The sequence below is a fragment of the Chrysemys picta genome, chromosome 5, assembly GCF_011386835.1.
Source record: "Chrysemys picta bellii isolate R12L10 chromosome 5, ASM1138683v2, whole genome shotgun sequence".
Lineage (NCBI taxonomy): Eukaryota > Metazoa > Chordata > Testudines > Emydidae > Chrysemys > Chrysemys picta.
The window spans coordinates 53,776,850-53,790,065 of record NC_088795.1 but is presented as its reverse complement, the minus strand read 5'-3'; the positions used below and the strand labels follow the sequence as shown (position 1 = coordinate 53,790,065).

The following is a 13,216-nucleotide window of genomic DNA, read 5'->3' as shown; positions in this document are numbered from 1 at the left end:
AGCGCAGAAGTAAGGGTAGCAATACCATATTGTGCCATCCTTAGTTCTGCACTGCTGCTGGTGGTGGCACTGCCTTCAGAGATGGCAGCTGCCGTTCTTCAGCTGCCCACGACCCCTACAATAACCTTACAAACAACCCCCCCGCATTAGCTCCTTTTGGGTCAGGACCCCTACAGTTACAACAGTGTGAAATTTCAGATTTAAATATCTGAAATTATGAAATTAATTATTTTTAAAATCCTATGACCGTTAAATTGACCAAAATTGACTGTTAATTTGGTAGGACCCTATTCATAAGGCTACAGGAATCAACTACTACTATTAAAACCTGCCCATATGGATTATTTTGAAAATTATAACATCTTATAGAGTATCTTACAAGGAATTTGGATGGAATTGATATAATGTTTAAAAGAAAACTGTCTCCTAAAATTGCTCTATCTCAGTTCATCTTGGTGTTCTTGCAATAACCAGCCAGATAAATTCTTAATAGTTTGTTGTTCCTAATTCAGGAGCTCAGATTAAATAAATTTTATCAGCATTACAAGGTATAATCAACTGTTTCCTTCAGGCTATTGACTCCACATAGGAAGTTCCTTTTAATTCCACTTCAGAGGTCAGCTGCTGCATGATGAATAATTAATGTTCATCCGTGATGTTATTCCACTGAATTCGACAGAGTTACAGGAGGGCTATGTTTAGCGTCCATGGCCTATATCTGCCTTGTGCAAACAAGCTGAGATGTCTAAAAGGCACTTACAGAGAGACAATAGGCAAAATGAAATGCGCCACAAGATAATTTGTGAGAAATTTAGGGTTAAAATTATTGGACCATATCAGAGTCATACCAACACTAAGTTCCCATTGAAATCACTGAGGAGTTTTGCCTGAAACTGATAGAACAATATGGCCCATAACTATTATTTAAATGCTGGCTGTGTGCTTGACACTGCATAAAACACAAAAATTGAAGATAGTCACTGTTATGAAGAATTGTTTCTCTCCAGCGCATCATCAGAGATCTACAACCTATCCTGAAAGATGATCCTTTACTCTCACAGATCTTGGGAGACAGACCTGTCCTCGCTTACAGACAACCCCGCAACCTAAAGCAAATACTCACCAGCAACCACACATCACTGAACAAAACCACTAACTCAGGAACCTATCCTTGTAACAAACCCCGATGCCAACTCTGTCCACATATCTATTCAAGTGACATCATCATAGGACCTAATCACATCAGCCATACCATCAGGGGCTCGTTCAACTGCACATCTAGCAATGTGATATATGCCATCATGTGCCAGCAATGCCCCTCTGCCATGTACATTGGCCAAACCGGACAGTCTCTACGCAAAAGAATTAATGGACACAAATCTGACATCAGGAATCAAAATACTCAAAAACCAGTGAGAGAACACTTTAACCTGTCTGGTCATTCAGTGACAGACCTGTGGGTGGCTATATTACAACAGAAAAACTTCAAAAACAGACTCCAAAGAGAGACTGCTGAGCTGGAATTGATATGCAAACTAGACACAATCAACTCCGGTTTGAATAAGGACTGGGAATGGCTGAGCCATTACAAACATTGAATCTATCTCCCCTTGTAAGTATGCTCACACTTCTTATCAAACTGTCTGTACTGGGCTACCTTGATTATCACTTCAAAAGTTTTTTTTCTCTTAATTAATTGGCCTCTCAGAGTTGGTAAGACAACTCCCACCTGTTTATGCTCTCTGTATGTGTGTATATATATCTCCTCATTATATGTTCCATTCTATATGCATCCGAAGAAGTGCGCTGTAGTCCACGAAAGCTTTGTTAGTCTCTAAGGTGCCACAAGTACTCCTGTTCTTCTTGTTATGAAGAAGTGCATCTGAAGAAGTGAGGTTTTTTACCCACGAAAGCTTATGCCCAAATAAATCTGTTAGTCTTTAATAACAGAGGGTCCTGTGGCACCTTTAAGACTAACAGAAGTATTGGGAGCATAAGCTTTCGTGGGTAAGAACCTCACTTCTTCAGATGCAAGTAATAGAAATCTCCAGAGGCAGGTATAAATCAGTATGGAGATATTGCTGGGTGAGTTAGGGGACATCTTCTGTTCCTGACAGCTTGTATTTCATCTGTGTGTGGGATGTTTGTGTAGAGAGCCTCTACATCCATGGTGGCACCGCTATGGGCACCCGCATGGCCCCACAATATGCCAACATTTTTATGGCTGACCTGGAACAACGCTTCCTCAGCTCCCGTCCCGATGCCAACTCTGCCCACATATCTACACCAGCGACACCATCACAGGACCTAACCAGATCAGCTACAACATCACCGGCTCATTCACCTGCACGTCTACCAATGTTATATATGCCATCATATGCCAGCAATGCACCTCTGCTATGTACATTGGCCAAACTGGACAGTCACTACGCAAGAGGATAAATGGACACAAGTCAGATATCAGGAATGGCAATATACAAAAACCTGTAGGAGAACACTTCAACCTCCCTGGCCACACAATAGTAGATGTAAAGGTAGCCATCTTACAGCAAAAAAACTTCAGGAACAGACTCCAAAGAGAAACTGCTGAGCTCCAGTTCATTTGCAAATTTGACACCATCAGATCAGGATTAAACAAAGACTGTGAATGGCTATCCAACTACAGAAGCAGTTTCTCCTCCCTTGGTGTTCACACCTCAACTGCTAGCAGAGCACCTCACTCTCCCTGATTGAACTAACCTCGTTATCTTCATACTGATTTATACCTGCCTCTGGAGATTTCCATTACTTGCATCTGAAGAAGTGAGGTTCTTACCCACGAAAGCTTATGCTCCCAATACTTCTGTTAGTCTTAAAGGTGCCACAGGACCCTCTGTTGCTTTTTACAGATTCAGACTAACACGGCTACCCCTCTGATACTTAGTCTTTAATGTGCCACCAGACTCCTTACTGTTATGAAGAGTTTACAAAGTAAAAGACCGACCTAGATGAGACCCTCAGTCTTTCATCTTTTAAACATTGGAGTGGAAATAGTGTCAATTTTTAAGAGTCTTTTCTCATTTTCCCTTCTCTTGTCCCTTCACATGCCATCCCTGGGTATCTTCATGCACTCCCAGAAATGAAGTTACCCTCTCTGGGCTGATGACTGACATTTGAATCTCCATTCTTGACCCCCTTGAGTCAGTCTTGCCTCTGCAGGCAGCTGTGTCTCTGATCTCTCCTCCTAGATATCCAGGTAGCTGCCCTTTTTGAGGCATGTCTATACCATCCTTCTCTTTCCATTGGCATCTGATTTCATTCTATAACTTGTTCAGACTCATCCTCACCCAAAAGACCCTTCACCACTCTATCCCTGATGTCATCTCATCTCTTGTCCTGTAACACCCCTTTGCTATGCTTTGTCAATGGAGCATGATTTGATGCTCCCTTCTTTCCCTCATCCCACCAGTAGCTCCATGAAATTCATGGCAGATGAAATTCAGTGTTGATAAATGCAAAGTAATGCACATTGGAAAACATAATCCCAACTATACATACAAAATGATGGGGTCTTAATTAGCTGTTACCGCTCAAGAAAGAGATCATGGAGTCATTGTGGATAGTTCTCTGAAAACATCCACTCAATGTGCAGCAGCAGTCAAACAGAATGTTGGGCATCATTTAAAAAGGGATAGATAATAAGACAGAAAATATCATATCGCCTCTATATAAATCCATGGTACGCTCACATCTTGGATACTGCGTGCAGATGTGGTTGCCCCATCTCAAAAAAGATATATTGGAATTGGAAAGGGTTCAGAAAAGGGCAACAAAAATGATTAGGGTTGTGGAATGGCTGCCATATGAGGAGAGATTAATAAGACTGGGACTTTTCAGCTTGCAAAAGAGACACCTAAGGGGGAATATGCTATAAGTCTATAAAATCATGACTGGTGTGGAGAAAGTAAATAAGGAAGTGTTATTTACTCCTTCTCATAACACAAGAACTAGGGGGTCACCAAATGAAATTAATAGGCAGCAGGTTTAAAACAAATAAAAGGAAGTATTTTTTTCACACAACACACAGTCAACCTGTGAAACTCCTTGTCAGAAGATGTTGTGAAGGCCAAGACTGTAACAGGGTTCAAAAAAGAACTAGATAAATCATGGAGGATTGGTCCATCAATGACTATTAGCCAGGATGGGCAGAGATGGTGTCCCTAGCCTCTGTTTGCCAGAAGCTGGGAATGGGCGACAAGGAATGGATCACTTGATGATTACCTCTTCTGTTCATTCCCTCTGGAGCACCTGGCATTGGCCACTGTTAGAAGACAGGATACTGGGCTAGATGGACCTTTGGTCTGACCCAGGATGGCCGTTCTTATGTTCATGCCTTCTCCCATGCTGCTCCTATGCCTGGAATATTCTGCTTGACCCTGAACAGAGAACAACCACGCTCTCCTTAATGCTTACTCCTTTTGGTCAGTCTTCCATCACTGAACACACCCACCCACCTTCCCTTGCCCTCTACCTCAGACCTCACTTTTTTTGGCACCATCCTCAAAGCATAGTATAGTCACTTAAGCTGAGATTTTCAAAGCTACCTAAGGACACTGGTTGCCCAATTTCCACGAGAAGTGGACATTTGAATCCTTTAAGCTATTTTGCCTTAATGTATTAAAATTGAAAAGAACATCCCAACTAAGGTTAAGAAGATTCATACAGAAGATTAAAATGTTATGATCTTTCACTGTTGTAATCCGTCCTCTGTAACCCCTCCATTTGATTATTGTCTTCTATCACCGTGTTAATCTAATTCAGGGCTAGACAGTTTGTTTGAAATCCAGCCTGTAGCAAAGGGCAGTGTATTGCTGCTCTGCCTCTGGAGCTGCCCAAAAGGGGAATTGTGACTCGGGGAGTCTCAGTGTCCTTTCAGTTTCCCCACTGCTCTGAGGAGGGAGTGAACGGTACTGAATCTATACTTGTCACAGCATACAGTCCTAAATATGTGTGGAGCTTTGCTTTTGGGTGCAACTGAGGGGCAGAGTCAAGGCTCCATCCACTCTTCTATCCCATCTGCGCAAGGGGACGGGGGAGGGGGACGACGACATTGCAGCACGGCAGAGCCTGCTCCTCCCCCTTTTGCAGGACATGGTGGTACAACACACTGGTGCAAGGGAGTAAGGGGCACCTTACCTCCCTCTGCTCCTTTGTGCCAGCATGCAAGACAAGCCACAATCTGGCCTTTAGGTTGTAAATTTCCTAGGGCAAAAACCTGTCACGTGCACCTGCAAAGTGCTATGCACAGCTATGGCTCTGTATAAACAATAATTAAAAGTAATTATGGTGATACATAATAGTGAATAGGAAATATGGGCCCTGATTTTTATCAACGTGTAACAAGGGGTGCTGACCCCAAGACTTTGCTGAAGCTCATTGGCAAATTCTAAGTAAAAACCAGCCCAAAAAACACTCTCTCATAGCAGGAGGCACATTTGAAAGTGGCTTATTTAAACACATTCAACCTAATTCATTTAGAAGTGTGTGTCACTGAATGTAAAATTGTTTTATTAAATGCTGTCAGTAAATGGGGTGGAGAGATGGGCTCCTGATCCAGTCTGAAAGCTCATAATCCGTTTAGTTGTTCTAAAGTTGATAGCAATGAAAATGTTCTGTAGAGACAGACAGACAATTGGATTCTATCTTCTACATTTCAGCTCCCTGACACATACATGATACTGATCTTTTTAAAAGAGTTCAGCTAAAACAGACCTCCTGATGCAAATGCCTTTAGAAAGTCAGAAGATTTTAATGCAACACTGCCAGCGAGAACCAGTGAGTGAGAGGGAGTCACCATTACAAAGGAAGCAGGTCGCTGCAGGCAGTACAATTTCCCTCGCCAGATCTCGGAGCCCCAGCTCAAGTCTGAAACATCTACACTATTTTTTAGCTCTGTAGCATGAGCCCAAGTCAGTTGACCCAGGGCCTGAGACTCGCTACTGTGCGGTGTTTGTTTGTTTGTTTTTGCAGTGTAGACATACCTCAAAGTCATATTCCCAGCCTTGCCACTGATTTGCTGTGTGACCTTGGGAAAATAATGTAATCCCTGTATGCCTCAGTTTACTCATCTGTAAAATAAGGACTGTAACACCTACCCACAGGAGTGTGGTGAAGTTTGGTTCTTTCTTATAAAGTGCTTTGAAATCCTGCTATTGAAAATGTAAATTTACACTCAATTTTAAAAGTGCTACATAAACATAGCTTATGCAAAGTGTGTGTGTGCTGTCAACTAGTGAAAAACAAACAGGTAAGGCCTGGGGCTAGAGGGAGGGAGGGATGTCCCCTCAAAGGTCTATCACTATTTTTTCAAAAATCCTCCAGAAATGTAAATGGGAAAGGGAGATATTTATAAGAAAAACATACAATACGGAAATCCATTACCCATCCATGATTGCTTCCTCATCCTCCCCATTTCCTTCTTTTGCTCTACACTCAGCCCCACCCCTGGCTACTTCTCCAGCACCTACTTCCCTGTCTTTCCTTTTTCTTTCTTCCTTGAGAGGCTGACTTCCACCTTGCGCCCCCCCTCCGGCCCAGGGAGCCAGGGCCGCCCTAGCTATTTTGGTGCCCTATGCAGGGGGTCTGTGTGGGGCCCTGCTCCAGGCCTCCACGGGAGCGGGGGTTGTTCCCAGGCCTCCGTGGGGGAGGGGGGCTGGCCACTTCCTGCAGGAAGTGCAGTGACCAGGCCCAGCCTGCTCCGCTCCCCTGGCTCCCAGCCACGCCGCCGGTGAGTGCAGGGGGGGGGAGGGCGGTTCCCCCTCCCCGGAAGCCTGGGAGCCAGGGGAGTGGAGCAGGCTGCATGCCCCCCCACCGTTACTTGCTGCGGGCAGCCCTCCCCGCCTTGCCTTGCCCTAGCTCACCTCCACTCCACCGCCTCCCCTGAGCGCACTTTTTGGCACCCCAACCACTTGGCGCCCTAGGCGGCCGCCTAGTTCACCTACTGTTTGCACTGGCCCTGCCTGCAGTGCCCCCTCCCGTGGCAGCTCCCTGCCCCCCCTCCGGGCAACCCCCCCTGCAGCAGCTCCCTGCCCCAGCTCACCTCCGCTCTGCCTTGTCCCCTGAGCATGCCGGCGCCGCTCCACTTCTCCCGCCTCCCGGGCTTGCGGCACCAATCAGCTGTTTGGTGTGGCAAGCCTGGGAGGGGAGGAGAATTAGAGCAGGGGCGCCGTGCTCAGGCAAGAAGGTGGAGCGGAGGTGAGCTGGGGCGGGGAGCGGTTCCCCTGCACGCCCCCCCCCCCCCCGTTACTTGCTGCGGGCAGCCCTCCCCGTGCTCCCCTGCCCCAGCTCACCTCCAGTCCACTGCCTCCCCTGAGCGTGCTTTTTGGCATCCCAACCACTTGGCGCGCTAGGCGGCCACCTAGTTCACCTAATGGTTGCACCGGCCCTGGGGATTAGCCCCAATGTCAACAACCAGTGTAGCTGTTCTGGCACAAATTCCCAGTGTAGACAAGGAAAGCCACAATTTGCAATGTTTGATGCAAAGGGGGGGATGCTCAGCTAGTACAAACTACAATTTTCCTTGTCTGCCCTAGGTATTTGCATTGGCGCAGCTAACCAATTCCTGCCCATCAATTGCTGAAATCAGGGTCTATTTTTTAATATAGACAAGACCTCTACATGACAAGCAGGATGAAGATTTGAACAGAGCTGTTTTATTGGGGGGTTGAGCCTTAATTTCCTGTTGCCAACAATATTTTATCAATCAACTAGACTACGAATTAAATGTCTATGTAAACACCAACATTTCCCTGATCGACTGCACCACACCTTTATGTTACTGTAGTAATCTTTGTACAAAACATGCCTTTTGAAGTATCATTTGAAAACTAACCACTAATAATACAGCTGGTGAAATGTATGTAGCAACACTATACATAAAGTTATGAATTCCCCCCTGTATGATGTTGGTGGCTCATGTTCAAACCCACGCAGCCCTGTCTAGGCTGGAGTAGTTAAACAAGGAAGTGTGTGTTTACCTCAGTTTACATAAGTAGTAAACAGGGTCCATAAGACAGCAAGAGGGAGACAAGCTAAATTTGCATTTCAGCACACATGGGAGAAGGCAAAGCATGGTGCCACCTTCACCCCCAGACTCCACATCACCTTCTTTACTGTTTGAATAAACTTTGCTTTGATGGGTAATCCTCAGAAGAACCCACTTCAAAGGGTGACTGGATTGTAAAAGTGAGAGGCAAAACACCCCAGGTCATTCATTCATTCATATATCTGTGGGTGGGTGGGTGTCTCTCTCTCTCTCTCTGAAGAAGAAGACGACAAAGGAACCAGCCATTTGACTTTGGAGAGAGATGCTGACCTAAAATTTTGTCAACAATATTACTGGTAATGGGGGTGGGGGTAAGGATTTTACCTTGAACCGGGTCTAGTTTAAGTTTTTTAGTACCAGGAAGTATTTTATCTTTATTTCTCTGTTAACCATTTCTGACTTTTATGCCTAATACTTGTATTCACTTAAACTCTACCTCTTTGTAGTTAAATAAACTTCTTGTATTCTTTAATCAAAATTAATCCAGTGTTGTGTTTAAACTGAATTGTTTGGTAACTTCAATTCAAGTAGCAAGCTGTTGTACATTGACCCCTTATAAGGCAGCGTATCTGAACTGTCCAGGAGAGGGCTGGACAGTGCAGAGCACATGTTTTTGGGAAAGTTGAGAGTGGGCGTGTGTTGGGGTCACCCTGCAAGTAGTAACCATGGCTGGTTGAATCCAGAGTGTAACTGGAGTATGGCTAGCAGGCTGCAGCTATACATGGATGCTCAGGGTGTTACTTGCATATTGGAAGGCTGTTTGTGAGATGCCCTGGTGGGGGCTACAGCAGCAAACCATTGTGAGGCACTCAAGGTTGCAGGGCAAGTAATGACACATTATCCTGGATTGCACCCAGGAGTGGATTGCACCCTCATTAGTCTGGATTGCACCCAGGAATGTGAGCTGTAGCGATACGGAGAATACCTGGGGTCTTTTTGCTCCTCACCTTTATAGTCCAGTCCTCATTTGAAGTGAATTGTTCTGAGGATTGCCCTTCACAGCAAAGTTTATTCAAACAGTAAGGGTGGCAATGTGGAGTCTGGGGGTGAAGGTGCCCCCATATTCTTTCTTATCTCCTGTGTATAGTGAAATGCAGATTTGCCTTAGCTCCCTCTTGCTGTCTCAAGGATCTTGTTTACTACTTATATGTAAATTTGTGCTAACCGCACATTCCCGTGTATAAGATAGACCTGCTTAACCACTCCTGCCTAATTGGGGCTATATGGGGTTGAAGATATGAATTCCCCCTGTATGATGGTAGCATAACTTTACATATAATGTTGCTACATACATTTCACCCTGATATTATTGACCAGTGAGTAAGAAGAAAACTGAAGGTTTGAACAAAGCTGCTTTACTGGGGGTTTTTTAACCTTAATTTCATTTTCCCAATAATATTTTATCAATAAATGAGGCTAGGAGTTAAGTGTCTGTGTAAATACCAACATTTCTCTCTCCCAACAAGAATGAAACTTGACAGCTTGGAAGACTGGACAGTATAAATTATTTATAGTGTGCTGTGAGTATACATAGCCTTATACGTGGGAGGTATTCTATTGGCTTTAAGGTCAAGCATGTGGGGACTTCTCAGTCCCTCAAAAGTGTATCCAAAATCTCTGCAATGGCTTATGACTAGTGCAGCTGACAGCCATGAAAATGGCATTGGCTATAATAGAGCAGAATAGAGAGAGTGGGCATATCAATGAAGTAGGAAGACAGTTTTAAAGTAGGAAGACAGTTTTAAACCCCCTCATTGATGAGGTTCATTTAAACTTGAGGATAGATTATTTTCTTGATCTAAAACCAAGATAGACAAATTCAGACTGGAATTAAGGTGTAAAATTTTAACTGAAAGTAATTAGCCATTGGAACCAAAGGTCATGCTGGATTCTCCATTACTGTCCATTTTTAAATTGGCTGTTTTTCTAAAAGATATGGTATAGGAAGTGGGGGAGGGGCGGTTTGTGGTATGTATTATATAATCATAGAAATGTAGTTCTATAAGGGACCTTGAGACATCAAGTCTAGCCCCCTGTGCTGAGGCAGGACCAAGTAAACCTACATCATCCCTGACCGGTGTTTGTTCGACCTGTCCTTGAAAACCTTCAATAAGGGTGATTCCATAACCTCCCTAGAAAGCTTATTCCAGAGCATAACTATCCTTATATAGAAAGATTTTCCTATGCGTCACTGAGTCAAAAGCTTTATTAAAAACAAGCTATATCAGATCTATTGCTCCCCCCCCATCCACCACGCCAGTAATTCTATCATATGGGGCTCAGACTAGATGATCACAATGGTCCCTTCAGGCAGTTGAATATTGTAGCCAATAGAGCTAGTTTATCCTTTTATTTTACTCATCAGTAATGCAAAAACTTTATTTCATGTCATTTCTCATATACTCCTCCCACACACACACGCACGGCAGAAAGGGGAAAGCTTGGGTTTTCATTAAGAGGAAAAATCTCAGGTTTTTCAATTTCTCTTTGCAGCAGCTGTAGGAAAAGGTAAAGTCTTTATCCCCACAATTTTGTCGCCCAGGGTAGGCAACCTATGGCACGCGTACCAATTTTCAGTGGCACTCACCCTGCCCAGGTCCAGGGTGGTACTGCATTTTAATTTAATTTTAAATAAAGTTTCTTAAACATTTTAAAAACCTTATTTACTTTACATACAACAATAGTTTAGTTATATATTATAGACTTATAGAAAGACCTTCTAAAAACGTTAAAATGTATTACTGGCATGCGAAACCTTAAATTAGAGTGAAGAAATGAAAACTTGGCACATCACTTCTGAAAGGTTGCCGACCCCAGTTGTAGCTTTACACAAACAGATCAGTGTTACTTGGGGTCCTGCAGTGTACAGATCAAGTGCCCCCAATCCACCACATAACCAGTGGTGGCTGCTGTAGGCAGGGCCGGCTTTAGGCCAATTCCACCAATTCCCCCGAATCGGGCCCCGCGCTTAAGAGGGCCCCGCGCCCAGTGGCAGGGTCGCCCAGAGTGGGGGGCAAGTGGCAGAGAATCCCTTCCCTGGCTAGAGGCACCTTTTTAATTTTTACTCACCCGGCGGCGCTCCAGATCTTTGGCAGCGGGTCCTTCACTCGCTCCGGGTCTTTGGCGGCACTTTGGCGGTGGGTCCTTCAGTGCCGCCGAATACCCGGAGCGAGTGAAGGACCCGCCGCCAAAGACTAGGAGTGCGGCCCGGTGAGTACAAGCCCCACGTGTTTTTTTTAACATGGTTTTTTTTTTTTAGTCATCCCTGTCGGGGCCCCATCGAAACTGTTCGAATCGGGCCCCGCACTTCCTAAAGCCGGCCCTGGCTGTAGGCACCGTTGTTGTGTTGAGTTCCTGGGGTGTTATGAAGCCAGTTCCACACTCCGCACGCCGGAGGGAGGAGCAAGGATGGGATGGGAACGTGAGCTACATTTAGGAGACATTTCCCAGTGCTACTCAGGCGGCTTTTGTCCGCCAGCAGGAGCGAGATGGTGCGAGCCGAGCCTCCCTGGCTGCTGGGCGCAATGACAGGTGCGCCGCGTGATTGGCGCTTGGGATTGCAGGAAGCAAGAAACGCCCATAATAGAATTTTGGGCTGGTCGCTGCTGCGTCCGCTCCGCCCACTTAGAACCTTGACGCACCTTCCACGGCCAGAGACGCCGCTGCGCCGGGGCAGAGAGGGGGCGCGCGCGGGCGCGTGCAGCTGGCAGGTGCAGGGGGAGGCGCTGTGCCAGTCCTTCCCATAGGAGCGGCCAGGCGGGTCGGGGCTGGGAGCCCGCAGCGCGCGCCTCTCCCCAGCGCGCGCGGGGCGGTTCGGGGCCGCGGGGGCCCTTCTGGTGCATTTAACACTGAGAGTAGCTCGTTGCGCGCCTGTGCCTGGCGCCTGCTCCGGAGCATGAGTGCCGCCTACGAGGAGGGTAGTGCTGTTCTGTGGAGCTCTGCCCAGGGCACCTCTGGGTGCGTGCCAGGGTTTGGGGCGGGTGCATGTGCGCTGTGTGTGCTCAAAGGGAGCTGCGCTGCTCGGGTGGGGCGCTAGCCCTGTCACCTGCCTACTTGCGCAGCAACGAATACACCGCTTGCTGGTGGCAGTGAAGTGAATGCATGAGCTGTGTGGGATGGAGAGGGCGCTGCCTGTCCCCTAAGGGATCCGCGGAGCTCTGAGTGCTCCTCCCAGCTAGCTGAGCGTGCTCAGGGCTGTTTCAGCCGCCCGACATCTGACGGTCTCTCTCTTGGGATTCTTGTGCAGCCCAGTCCAGGCTTATTGGCTGGCGTGCCCCTGTATGTTTTGAGACTAGGGGTGTGCCCTGGGGATTAGAGTAGCAGCTGTGGTGCTGTGCCCACTGTGTACGAGTCGCCTCTGAGCCTGTCCTTTTATTGCGGGTGGGGAGGGCGCCCGTCACTTCTGCAATCGGAGCCTTCCCCTGGCGCTGCTGCCTGCGAGGGTGCCTGGTGCATGGCGCAGGCAGGGCTGGGCGAGGGGAGGCAGCGCGGCTGGGCTCCGCGGCCGCTGGTGCTGATGTCACTGCTGTTCTCATCGCTGCGTTGCTGATCCTGCCACCGCCGCCTCTCCCTGCTGCTGCCTTTGCTGTAGGATTGTGACAGCGCTGATCGGGAGCGGCCGGTGTATCACCGGCCGGGCTCCGGTGGGTGGATAGGCGGTGGGGGGTCACAGAGAGGTCGCTGCTTCCTTTCTGTCCCCCTGGCTAGCTCGCTCGCTCTGGGGCTTTGTTGTCTCTCAGCTGGGTCGGACGGCGCGTTAATGTGACCTGCGTTTCGCCAGCATCCTCCTGGCCCCACCGCACCGTGAATGATTTAATCCTTCAAAACCAGCCACATCAAGCTGCCTTTTGTCTCTGCCGGGAGCATGTGGGTGAACCCCGGGGAGGTGCTGCTGGCAAACGCCCTGTGGGTCACGGAGAGAGCCAACCCTTACTTCATCCTGCAGAGGAGAAAGGGGCATGGAGGAGATGGAGGCGGCGGAGGACTGGCTGGTAAGGGAGAAGAGGGTTCCTCTCTATATATCGACACACTGCATTTCAAGCCTACTTTGCCTTTAGGTGATTTGGCCCAATCTTAATTTTATTTGAGCTCAGCATCTGGCATTTTGTTGTAATAATGACTATTGAGAACAGA

General features: G+C 47.0%; 1 protein-coding gene across 6 annotated transcripts in view; it reads left to right on the top strand.

Moving 5' to 3' along the window:
• Positions 1 to 11,699: 11,699 nt before the first annotated feature.
• TBC1D9 (TBC1 domain family member 9) overlaps positions 11,700 to 13,216 on the top strand; it is an 83,476-nt gene continuing 81,959 nt past the window's right edge. For 2 of the 6 annotated variants that reach the window (XM_042850301.2, XM_005284320.5), the window contains exon 1: positions 11,700 to 13,140. In XM_042850301.2, the coding sequence (XP_042706235.2) occupies positions 12,948 to 13,140 (193 nt within the window). In that variant the 5' untranslated portion in view covers positions 11,700 to 12,947. The remainder of the gene's footprint in view (positions 13,141 to 13,216) is intronic. The other 4 variants (XM_065597712.1, XM_005284322.5, XM_065597715.1 and 1 more) reach the window with 4 other exon arrangements.